Source organism: Euwallacea similis, chromosome 18, assembly GCF_039881205.1.
Source record: "Euwallacea similis isolate ESF13 chromosome 18, ESF131.1, whole genome shotgun sequence".
NCBI lineage: Eukaryota > Metazoa > Arthropoda > Insecta > Coleoptera > Curculionidae > Euwallacea > Euwallacea similis.
The window spans coordinates 3412929-3424986 of record NC_089626.1 but is presented as its reverse complement, the minus strand read 5'-3'; the positions used below and the strand labels follow the sequence as shown (position 1 = coordinate 3424986).

Below are 12058 nucleotides of genomic sequence, written 5' to 3'. Positions count from 1 at the left end.
GTGTGTGTGTGTTTTTTTAATAATAATGGAAAAGGTAATAATCCCTTATAAACATGGAGTCTCGTAGAGCTAAATTTCGGTTTAACTCGAAGAACTTTGGTCGCGCTTTATTAAACATTCTCATGCATCCAGCTTCAACTTGCATTTGGTCACCAAAATTCCCTGGGAAAAGTCAGGGCCTTTGCCTTCCTTCATCTAAAATTGCCTTCTTTTATGAAATCTCGGAAAAGTGTCTAATTTGGCCCACCTTTCTATATTCCAAAAACATTTGCTTGAACGTGTGAAAGTCCCAAAAAGTGGACAACATCTCATAAATCTCACCATCCAACTCATTGGATTTCGCCTCCAATTCGTTCTCAAATTTCCTAATATCGAACCCTGGAATGTGCCTCGTCAGTTGCTCTTCTATGTGCTTCTCCACCGAGTCCAGGTACTTTTTGAATATATCCATATAAACCAGCCGATTCTCCTCATCCTCTACAAACTCCTGGTAATATTGTTCCAGGAATTTGCTTTGAATTTCCAGAAAATCTTCGCTGATGATGGTGTTCTCGATGCATCCGACAATTTGGGCGAAGTTGCGCTCGGAGCTTTCAGTGCAATAATGAGATATATCGAAATCACCTGAAATGGGAATTAAAATCGTTACGATTATTTAAAGCATTCTAAAGTACTTACAGCCTATTTCAGTCATTTTTATTCGGTATTTGGGAAGGCACTGGGCAATGCGATGGCTGATGAAGGTAATTTTGAAATGTCAAGAATCGGCGAAAGGGCTGAAGGGCGTCAGCCAATAATGACAAAACGTTGCCATGGAAGCGTGATATCAAGAGTGATCATAAGGGGTCAGTAGCCCTTGAAGGGCCCTAATGTTACTGAGTACTCGGCAATAACACTTATTATTATCATTATTATTAACGTTATTATTGTTATTTTTATTATTCAAATTAATGCACTTTTTAGCAGGAAATACAAAAACATTCGTCACGAATCATTGACCCACTTTCCTGTCTTTCTATCGATTATTTCCCTTTTCCAGGTATATTATGTGATTCCGTGAGCAAACCGCATAATAAAATGGTAATCACGAGGACCAGTGCCCTATACAGATTACTATCGATATGAGCTTAAAGTCTCCCGCATTGTGAATTCATTTAGTGTTTTATTTTGAAACTTCACAAAATGGTTAAAGTTTGCTATGGATTCCGGCAGTATCGATGGAGGTCCTGCATTCGGTACAGTACTGCTAAATGTTCCGCTGGACGCTTGGCCAGGACGACCTTAGGTAAATACGTACATCTCTTATGTACTTAGGCCGCATGTATCCAGGATTGCTCACTAGTGAGTCAAAGTGCGATATCTCAGTAAATATGAGCTTTAGAAGGAAGTGTTTCATACCAAAGTTTTTGGTCATTAAAAGGTGCACACTTTAGAATTATTTTCAAATGTACAGGGCCCGTCAAAAAAGTGTGGCGGGACCAAATTATGTTTTTTAAATGGAAGCTCCCAACTTTTTTATCATCGCCAAATTTACGATAAATCCAAAAATAGCAAAATAAATGGAGGGTTTCGTTTGAACAAACATAATTTGGTTGTACCGCACTTTTTTGCCGGACCTTGTACACTTTAAAATTGTTTTAAAATACGCACCTCTTAATGACCAAAAATTTTCATATGAAACATTTCCTTCTAAAATGCTTATTTACTGAGAAATCGCACTTTGTTGCACTAATGAGCAACCTTGTATACGTAAGTTCGATAAGTAGATACAGTGTTTGTTCGACCCAACAAGTCCGCCGATATCCCTCGATTTTATGACTGGTTATTTCATGAGCTAAAGGCCTTGGTGCTATGTTGACTAGGGGTCAGCAAATGAGGGGTTTACAAATATTGAAACGAAACTGGGGGTACATATGAGGGGGGACTGACCAAAAGTGTCCAGAAAGCAAACGAAGGGCCTTCCATAGCGAACCTTGTGAGAGTGAGTTACTTGCGCTAACCTCGGGAGTAAATTCTTTAAGGAAAATTGAGAAATAAGAGTGTAGCACAAAGACGCGTTTTTCTCCCCCGTTTCTCCAGGTCAGCGATTCCCACAGGATTCTCCAGATTCCTGTCCCCTACGCCCCTGATTCCACCCAATAACTCCAACTCATCCATACATGTGGGCGCGATTCCAAATTCCCGATAGGCGCCAGCATTATTGAGTGAGTTTTCGAACACCCAAAGGACAACTTACGACCGATCAAATCCCGGAAATTCCAAGAAGCTGTGTCAATGGCGCACCGCCCAATTCCCTAATCCGACCCTGTGTGTATCGTAGCAACCACTCCGGGAGTTGTGAGTGGAGGCGTAACAGTCACAGTTTCGGTTTTTTCGACCAGACGTCGTCTGTGTGGGTTCGAAGGATGTTAGCAGGTGCCTTCGAGACTATCGATGGTTCCGTGGTTCTGAATTCTTTCGCCGTTTGTCGTAATACCGAGGGGAAAAATGGTGCGTTTCGGGAAAAATGGGGAGTGCCAGGAGAGGCGGGAGCTGCTGCAGAGCTTAAAGGAGATGAGCCTGGAACCCAACGGGAAGCACCATCACATCAATAATGACAATGGTATGAGGGTTTTTTCCAGGAGTTTATTTCTATTATTTTCTGGAAATGTAAGCAGGAGCGCATTTACATTTCGTGTGGAAGTAAATAAATTGCCGAAAACGCTGAAAGAGCAGTAGCAAGTGGGGAATATATTAAGAGTTCTATTTTTAAGAAACTCATTCTCCTTCGAGTCCTTCAGTACAAAAGCAAGGCTACCGGGTAAATGTCATTACAGTGCTTTTCGGTGTTTATGAGCATGATCGTGAGCAACTTACCTGGAAGAAGTTAACTCGTAAGCAGTCAAAAATCCCCTGACGTCATCATAAAACCAACAAAACGCCTTTCGAAAGTGATATGGGTTCTAAGCCATTTAAACTGTTTATTAGTTAACAGCGCGTAAGTGCATATTACCTCAGTAAATCCAGCGATATTTACTGCTGTTTATCCAGGCCATTTGCGCTTTCAGGGTTTTCTCAGAAGTCCAACTTCTCAGTCATTACCGCGATTTTTTCCCACAAATTGAATAATAACGGCAAAGACGTCACTGTCCGGTGTTTTTTTTAAGAGCACATGCCTGACTCGCAAATCAGCCCGTTTTTCCGCAATACAAAATTCATAAAAAATCCTTCGGTTTCAGAGGCATTCCAGCACGTTCAAGAAGAGTTAGATGGTAAGGATGCAATCAATGAGACTGATTTAATATTCCTAAAAGGTCTGATGGACAGTCCCGTCCTGCATAACTTGGCTAAGGTAAGCTGACTGAGTGTTTAAAGTTACAATGATAAAATCGCGTCGAATTTCCGCTAAATCTGGCATTTTCGTGGTGTTAAAGTGCTGATCAAGAAGGTCGCCGTTAGTCAATCACCCATCCGCGAAAGTGGGTCGACTTCAACTCGATGACAGTTGTCCGAGTTCCAAGTCCGAGTCGTTTGTTTGATGTTTGTAGGAACCCACTCGCTGTATGAGTCACAATTAATCTGATAATGGGTGTGTGAAATAATGAGCGAATTTAATGAATTCAATCTACCATACCGCAATTCCAAAAACCTGTTTAGTTCAAACTTGAGTGTGTCTTCTCGGGAAATTCGCTATTTTATGCCGAAATATACAGGATGTTCCTTAATGTCATGCTAATGTTTCGGGGTGTGACTCCTCAGATCGTTTCATGAAGAAACTTCATATGAACATAGGCCCTCAACGGGCCGAATTTTCAGCTACAGAGTGTTGAAATTTTTCTTTTCAAATCGTTATTTTTAAATTTCTCAGAAAGTACATTCTTTAGATCTTGCTTTCAATTTTGATGTGTGTTAAAAGGACATAAAACCCCGTATTTAAATAAGAAAAGTAATTCTATTGCTCAACCAATCGCGTCTTTGCATACATGTTTTCCGATATTATTTACGAAAAAAGTGGCACGCCACTGATATTTTTGCTGATTAGGCTGGTCAATTCTATATGAAACAGATCTCTTATAATAAACTATAAAATACATAATATTTAATATAAAATAATGAACTTTTAAAATAAAATTAATTAATTAAGACGATTTTTATTGTCTTAATCAAGAACGGCTCGTCTAAAGAGAAACACGTAAAAAACCTTTTTTTATGTAGAAATAATCAGCTTAATCAGTAGTACCACTATTTTCGTAAAAAATATCGAAAGGCGTACAGGAACGCCACTGGCGCACATCTAAAGTATTTTTGAGAAATTAAAAAATAAAGATTTGGAAAGAAAAATTTCAATACCCTGTAGGTATAAATACAGACCGTTGCGGACATATGGTCATATGAACTTTTCTTCACAAAATGACTTGAAGAATCACACCCTGAAATATTAACACGACATTAAGGAACACTCTGTAGCGGCTAGAAGTGTACACAAGGTGTAACATCATCATGGAGATATTTCAGGGGACGATAGTACTCTGCAAAATAATTTTCAAAAAATGTCAGTAGATCCATGGTCAAAGAGACACCATTTCTATATACAGAGTGGCAAAGTTTCACATTTTTTTTCTATATCGCAGGGAGGACATTTTCAACAGTTTCTATAATTTCGTTTTTGTTTAGACTTAATTTTATTTAAAGAAATTTTATTATATATTACGAATTTCTTCAGACAGTTGATAACCGACTCAAATGATAATTTTTTTCCTTACTTCCTTTACATTCCTAATTTGCATCGATAGATATTTTCACAAACTATTCAAAAACGGTGAAACATACGAAAACACTGCAAGAGACCAAAAGGCTAAAGAACCGAAGAAGGAATTTAAATTTGGTATAAGAATTTATACAGGAAAAAAAGATGTAAAGCATAAATTAATCCATGACCAAAAAAAACATAACACCCTGTATATGGCTACTGACGATTCTGACATTCTGTTGTAGAGGATCTTAAAGAAAATAGGTGTAAAAAATTGCAAAAATTTATCTCAATTCATACACGAGAGAAATATAAAACTGTCACCCTGTATATCAAAAATGGTGCGTTTATGACCATGGGCCTCTTAGCATTTTTAAAATGATTCTACAGAGTACTATCGCCTTTTGAAATATCTCGGAATACGCTCTGCATATTTTAAAACCAGGAAAATCGCTACTAAACACAGTCTCTGCGAGTCTACACGAATTTTTCAGGACAAATGGAGATTGGCATAGAGCCACATTAATCGAGGAGTGTATAACTCGACAATTGATAGAGACAGACTTTGAGACGTCTACAAACAAATATGTCCTTGAAATCTGCAGTTCCCAAAACCGTAATAATATACAGGGGGTTCCATTTTAAACGCTGTTAATTTGAAATCCTAAATCTAAACGAATAGCTTCAAGAACGTGGCTATGAACCTCACAAAGCAGCCTGCTCGAAAAATCTAAATTCGAGAAGTTGTGGAGATAAATATAGGGACATTTACCATATGCACAGTACATCTACGTAATACACAGGGTTTCCCATAAAAAATCTAAATTATAGATTACATTGTTTGAGAGACTACGTGCAAAGTTACTAGGTCGTAAAATGCAGTGTCCCGTCTATAAAATTCAAATTTCGAGCTTGGAAAATCTGATTAACCTCAGAGAAACAGAAATTAAATATTCTATTTAGCTAAATCAAAAACTGTGAATAACTCGAGAACTGGTAGAGTTGGGCGGGAAAATTTTTGATTTCGACCATCCGATTTCAAGGCTTATATTTTATGTTGAAATGCCCTCGTACATTCTTGGGCCTGTTCCCATCAATCCAACCAAACCATATTATAACCGAATGCACCCCTGTTTATTTTATCGAACAAAGAAGCTCCACAACCCCTGAACTGAAACTGCGCAACTCCCGGCCCACGGAAATCACCCTGCTGTTAGCCAGAAACCAAAACTTTCCCTCTTCGAGAAATTTTCGGTTTCTTGTATTTCTAAATTCGGGTTTTGAATAATTTCCAACGAAAGCCACTCTGGTAATCCTAATAAGGGTTATCTGAAGCCCGAGGGTGATGCTTAACGCATCTGTTTACGTTATCGATTGAAACCATGTGCCTTAGTGGATTGTTTACATCAGCACGTTATGTACAGGGATATTTGGGGGGGATCTCGTGAGGTGAGTTAGGCCATAAATAACCCCGAAAATCGACATAAATCTTGGCATTTTTTCTTTGGACGCAAGTAAGATTATTTTACATCATGTTGCGAATTTGCAGGATCATTTTTCACGTCCGCATTCCCAAGATTTAACAGAACTAATTTAATTTAATTTAATTTAACAACTCGAGGTCTGTACGGCAAATGGATTTAACTTAAATCCCTCGCAGTGACGTTTCCTCCATGTCTGCGTTCATGTATTGTTATTATAACTTTCTGAATCTGCCTTGGAAGCTCAGCTCAACAACCGTTAAAACGAAACAACAGCGGATGGGTTCGTTATATTAACAATTTCCAAGACGGTTTGGGTACCGTCGAGTCATTTAGTAGTACCGCGGGTCCCCCCACTCACGAGGCCATTTTCTGTTGGGTCCACCAGGTACCATCGCGTCGCTTTAGTACCTCGTATCGCTACATTAAAACACACCTGCTTTTCATCGTATTTTCCGGGGCGAAAAGCTGTTTTTTGTGATGTTTCTGTGATGAAGTTCTGTCGGTTCGTCTCCGTCTTTAAAGCTCCGGATTTTGGAAGTTATCGGTAAGTAGGTGATTGTTAAACCGTTAGGTTTCAAGGCGCACTAAAAAACGAGACAAAGGCCACACCTGTAGTCCAGTTGAAACTGAAAGGGGGACTGCCCATGTGGCAACGTTATTGTCACTAATTCGGATATGCACTCAATTGGTTCCGAACGAAAGGAGCCACGCATGATGCACTCAAATCCAAAATATCGATTACGCACCGTCGAAAAATCCGATTTAATTTAAGCTCATTGCCCTTACCTGAAAGTGTTAAATAAACTTGTCCAAGGTAATGTTTTGCCAAGCTAGCGAGTGTCTGATTAACTGTTTATTGTTTCTAAAGTGCATCTAAGGCATAAACAATGCGTCATGTTGAACCTCGACGGTCAATCATTGTCTGGTTGAATTAGATAAACAAGCATTTGGGTGCTCTTCTGCTGCGGCTTACAAGAAGTGAAATGTTAAAATTGACCTAGAATTTGCTTAAGCGAAATGCATTATTAAAGAAGAAAGTAAATCCTGCCTTCATGGTTTAATTCGTGGATCTTTAGGGGAAACCATAAATAACCGATTAGTTTTGGGGCGAATTTAAAACTGCTACTATTTCCTCGCAGCTTCAGGACCGTCTAGAAGAAAAACCACCCGTCCTCTCTCCTCCGGAAACCCTAAATAGCTTAGATATTCAGAAAGATATTTACATCAGATGTAGCAGATCCTGGAATAGAGACGCCAGAGAACTAGCCGACATTATCAACAAACCTCAATTCAGGTAAACTGCTCTTTAAACGATGTAAATTAAGCCTAATTGACTTTCGCAAACAAAGTTACGTGACATGCATGCGTCACCCTCTCATGCAGTTTTCTCAGGATATCTGCATTGCAGGGCTTTGCTGGACAGCCACGATCAAATAGCGGATTTGACGAAAAACCCTAAACCCGACAGGAAGACTGAACCCCCTAAATTGTTTCCCAACGGGATGACGAACGACGCCATTAGGATGGTCGGGGTCAGGAAGAAGAATGGAGAACCTTTAGGCCTTACCGTAAGTTTTTTAAAAGGCAAATTTCCCAAATTCACCCCTGAACAATTTGTCTACCTGTCCCTATTTGAATTCACGCAACTCTTGACTTCATAAGGAAGGGACGGAGCTTTTGAGACAGGTAGAAAGATGCGTCAGGTGTTAAGTGTTTGCAAAGACGTCTTGTTAGAGGTCTCATATCAGCGGGGGGCTTTTGTGTTTGCTGGTTGTAAATAAGCACCATTACAGGTGCAAGTAGACGACAATGACAATCTGGTAATCGCCCGAATTATGGAGGGCGGAATGATAGAAAAGCAGGGGTTACTGCATATTGGAGACGTAATCCTCGAGGTCAATGGGAATTCTGTCAAAACCCCCGAAGATCTGCAAGTCGAGGTGGCTAAGAGCAGGGATTCAGTAACCCTTAAAGTAGGCAATGCACAAGTCAGTGAAATAACTCATTCCTCCATCGTTGCCAACGGAGTAAACGGAGTCACCAAGAAGCTCACAGTAAGTTACTTTCAAGCGCATAAACCTATTTGTAAATTGTTTGCTATCTAGTGCTACATGAGGGCTCTGTTTGAGTACAGCCCCGAAGAAGACAGCCTGCTTCCCTGCAAGGAAATAGGGCTATCCTTTGATAGAGGAGATATCCTTCAAATTGTTGACCAACGAGATCCGAACTGGTGGCAAGCCAAAAAGGTCGGCGGAGACAATAGAACAGGCCTTATTCCGTCAATGGAATTAGAAGAGAGGCGTAAGGCCTACGTGCCTCCTGAAAATGATTTTGTGCACAAAATTAGCATATGTGGAGCTAGAATATCTCGTAAAAAGAAAAAGATTATTTACCAGTCAAAGAGCAATTGCGATTTTGACAAGGCTGAGCTTTTATTGTACGAAGAAGTTACTAAGATGCCCCCTTTCAAGCGGAAAACACTGGTGCTAATTGGAACTCAAGGAGTGGGAAGAAGAACCCTTAAAAATCGTCTAATCAATAGTGACCCTGAAAAATTTGCTGGAGTCATTCCCTGTAAGTTCCATCCTAATTTCTATAATTCACATAAAGCACTCATAGAATTCTTTCAGACACCACTAGGCCTCAAAGAGTCCTTGAAGAAAACGGGCAAACCTATTGGTTTACCGATAGAGAGCAAATGGAAGAAGACATTAAGAACAATAGATTCCTCGAATACGGCGAATATAATGGGCACTTATACGGGACTCATTTGGATTCAATTAGAGAAATCATTAAACAAGTACTTTATGTAATATTAACTCATATTTTCACTGTTTTAATGATGTTTCGTGCAGGGGAAAATGTGTATATTGGACTGCAGCCCTATGTCCCTGAAAATACTACACAATAGCTCAGAATTCCTGCCCTACGTTATATTTATTGCTGCCCCCGGAATGGAGCAACTGAAGAGCTTGTATGATATATCAAAGAGCAATCAAAATTTGAGATATTCAAGCAGAAATTTGACGGTAAGAAATTGCTCTAAAAAATGATGTGAAGGAATTGGGCATGGTGGTTTATAAGTTTATTTTGTGTGTTTTTAATGTTAATGTTGGCATGTTAGTTTGACAGACAAAGCTCGATTCGCTACAGTTCGAGAAGAGCCAGGACTTTAGAATCGTTAGCTTCTTTGTATGAGGTAAGTTGCACAGTTATTTACTGTTTGAGTAGATATGTTCAATCCCAGATTGGAATATTATACTGAAATTTTAATTTTTATTAGAAATATATGCGTTACGATTAAGGTAGGATGATAATTTTTCGATTGGTAAATTACTATAGATTTATTTGACTGAGACGAATATCTCACATTGAATTTGACTTTCAATTTGGATAAAATTGTTTGGTAATTTCCTGGTCGAATATTTGGACAACTAAAATATATTTTCTGAACCGGACATTTTATAACCTTCATTACAACTCTAGAGTCTTTCATAGCCTTTACCATTAGTATCTATCTACTTATGTCTAATGTATATCCTTAGTCAGGAAAAATGCGGCGCCATCTCTGAGTTAATGGACTAATTTCAATCTACTTGCGTTTCCCTTGAGGTGGCCCCAGCTATGTCTCTGCTCAATTTAAAATCTTCGACATAAGTAGGAAGAGAATAATAGTAAAAAGTATGAAACGTTCTAGAGCAGCAATGCTATATTAATTATTCTTACAGGAAGAAGACTTGAAGCGGACTTTAGAAGACAGCGCTAGCATGCAAAGAACTTACGATAAATATATTGATCAAGTCATAACAAACAACGATTTCGATGTGACTTTCCGGCAAATCGTTGAGGCTCTGGATGCGTTGACTACGGAACACCAATGGGTACCTGTCAATTGGATCTATTAGTTGGCTTAATACTCAAAGCGCCTAATTATTGTTATATTAGGATAGCAGGCAATGTTGAGACTGGTTCGATATAGCCTATTATTTAGAGTAGGGAGAATGTCCTTTCAATTAACATGTAGCTCAACAATCAGTACAAAACTGTGACATCGAAGATTATAAATCTGTTCTTTTATTTAATGCCCGGTTAATTGAATTCACATGCGACTTGAACGTTGACTACAGAAGCTATTTTATATAAAAACTCTTTGTAGCTATGTAGTGTTTATAATAGATATAGAGGCAACAAAATGTGATCTATTGTATGACTATTACTTGATTATCTAAGGCATCACACTAATATTATAGCGTTTTAAACCACAAGGGCGGAACAAAAAATATTATGTAGGGTTTTACTCAGTCTGGCCCTAAATAATAATTTAGAAGTATTCTATATTACTATAAAGTTGTATATTTACGAGTGCTTAACCACTCAACAAGCCGAGTTATCCGTACTATTTATAATTATATCCTAGAAGGCACAAAAGCTTATTGATGACCAGGATATTGTAGACATAATTTTAAAGTTAGTTTCCTTGTTGCTGTTTTGAAATCACATTGCAATTCCTCATGAACGTCTTTTGAACGTTCATGACTATTACGTATGTATTTGCTTTTATTCATAGTTTTATTTTATAGTCTAAATTATTTTACCGTCCAATTAAGATTATATCATGTTCAGTTTTCATTAAAGTTCTGTTGCAAATTGCTTTTTATTGTCTTAGTGAACAAATAACCCAAACAAATGTAACATTTTGCTTTTCCGACAAACGCATTGGTGGCCACACAACAAAGCTCATTTCGCATTCGGAGAAAAATGATTTTGTACCTGAAAAACCTGTATCCTTATGCATATTAATTAAATTAATTAAGCTCCATTTTAATTAACCGTGATGGATGCGATCCCTTTCTGAAGGGGTGTTTTTCTTTGAAACCAGAATGTAAATTCCTTTATATGCGGGCGACTTAAAGATAGGAGTATTTAAGAGGCTGAAATTAAATTAAACCGACCCTAAAGCAACAAATTTGCTTATATGGCTCGAAACACCGGTCCAAAGCTAATAGGCCAGTTCTCATGAAAACATGAAAGGGATTTCACCCAAATAAATTGTTTTTGTTTCACAGCTTCAGTCCTCTTATCTCGGATGAGCGCCCAAAGGCCCTGGCGAGTTTCAATAATACCGAACAAATTTAGCATTCGGTAAACTTTGATGTTTGGCTGAGTCCTGTCTGCCGGACATTTAATTACGAGCCCGGAGATCTGATTACACGCCATATTCGACTAAAAACGACATAGTTTTCCCGTTTTGAAACTTTGTTGGAAAGGGGGAATTAATAAACGGGAAAGCGTTGGTATAAATTACTGACGATTTTGAAGTGCGCTTTGACGGACGGGAATGTGGCCCATTTCGTTTGTGGGTTTGCCTTAAAAAGGACTCATTGTTCAACATTGAGCACCTCGCAGAATCGCAATTAAAACCCTTTTTAGTGGCCTCTCGTAGCCCGACATAAATTAGCCAAACGTCAAACGAACGTGCCGAAGACACGAAGAGAAATTAAACCCGAAACGTGTTTATTTAAATTCCGACTCTGGTTTGAGCGAGAGCTAACGCTAATACTCTGTATGAGCCGCGAAATGAAGTTGCGCTCCCCGGTTAATAATTTATCCCAACAAACAACCTGATGCGCTGAAAACGAAACAAAACTCCCACTAATCCCCTTAATGAGACGCTACCGAACCCCAAACCTTATTTGGAGTTTAAACAGCCCTTGCTTACTTATGCTTCTACGTATTTATTAACTTATTGCTTCGCCTTACGGCGAAGTCTCAATTTCACCCCGAATGCTGAAGGGGGATGATTACTGGGAGCTGAATACGAGCTTTCGCTAAAGCAAAGATGATG

At 38.8% G+C, this 12058-nt stretch overlaps 3 protein-coding genes across 6 annotated transcripts in view; 1 reads left to right on the top strand and 2 right to left on the bottom strand.

Moving 5' to 3' along the window:
- The window catches only part of LOC136414629 (uncharacterized), a 250284-nt gene that overhangs the window by 45396 nt on the left and 192830 nt on the right, over nt 1-12058 (bottom strand). The window lies entirely within an intron of this gene.
- On the bottom strand, nt 68-786 carry LOC136414728 (ADP-ribosylation factor-like protein 2-binding protein). Its single transcript, XM_066398900.1, has 3 exons — nt 679-786; nt 248-624; nt 68-195 (listed from the first exon to the last, which is right to left on the bottom strand). Exons 1-3 carry the CDS (start codon nt 692-694, stop codon nt 121-123), a joined length of 468 nt encoding a protein of 155 aa, XP_066254997.1. The 5' UTR covers nt 695-786; the 3' UTR covers nt 68-120.
- On the top strand, nt 2364-10863 carry vari (MAGUK p55 subfamily member vari). Of its 4 annotated transcripts, XM_066398725.1 has the most exons (10): nt 2364-2602; nt 3219-3331; nt 7353-7507; nt 7622-7781; nt 8007-8267; nt 8319-8787; nt 8844-9013; nt 9069-9242; nt 9338-9412; nt 9942-10863. In XM_066398725.1, the coding sequence occupies exons 1-10, from the start codon at nt 2488-2490 to the stop codon at nt 10116-10118; spliced, it is 1869 nt and encodes a 622-aa protein (XP_066254822.1). In that variant the 5' UTR covers nt 2364-2487; the 3' UTR covers nt 10119-10863. The 4 variants fall into 4 exon arrangements, with proteins under 4 accessions (XP_066254822.1, XP_066254823.1, XP_066254824.1 ...); XM_066398726.1 differs by lacking the exon at nt 9338-9412; XM_066398727.1 differs by lacking the exons at nt 2364-2602; nt 3219-3331 and adding an exon at nt 5938-6178.

What these genes read in the sequence shown, in the direction of transcription:
- vari (XM_066398725.1), top strand. Translation starts at nt 2,488, where the DNA reads ATGGTGCGTTTCGGGAAAAATGGGGAGTGCCAGGAGAGGCGGGAGCTG. An exon ending in TCACATCAATAATGACAATG is followed by an intron (nt 2,603 to 3,218) that starts GTATGAGGGTTT and finishes CTTCGGTTTCAG; the next exon opens with AGGCATTCCAGCACGTTCAA. An exon ending in TCCTGCATAACTTGGCTAAG is followed by an intron (nt 3,332 to 7,352) that starts GTAAGCTGACTG and finishes ATTTCCTCGCAG; the next exon opens with CTTCAGGACCGTCTAGAAGA.
- LOC136414728 (XM_066398900.1), bottom strand. An exon ending in TGTTTTTGGAATATAGAAAG is followed by an intron (nt 196 to 247) that starts GTGGGCCAAATT and finishes AGGCAATTTTAG; the next exon opens with ATGAAGGAAGGCAAAGGCCC.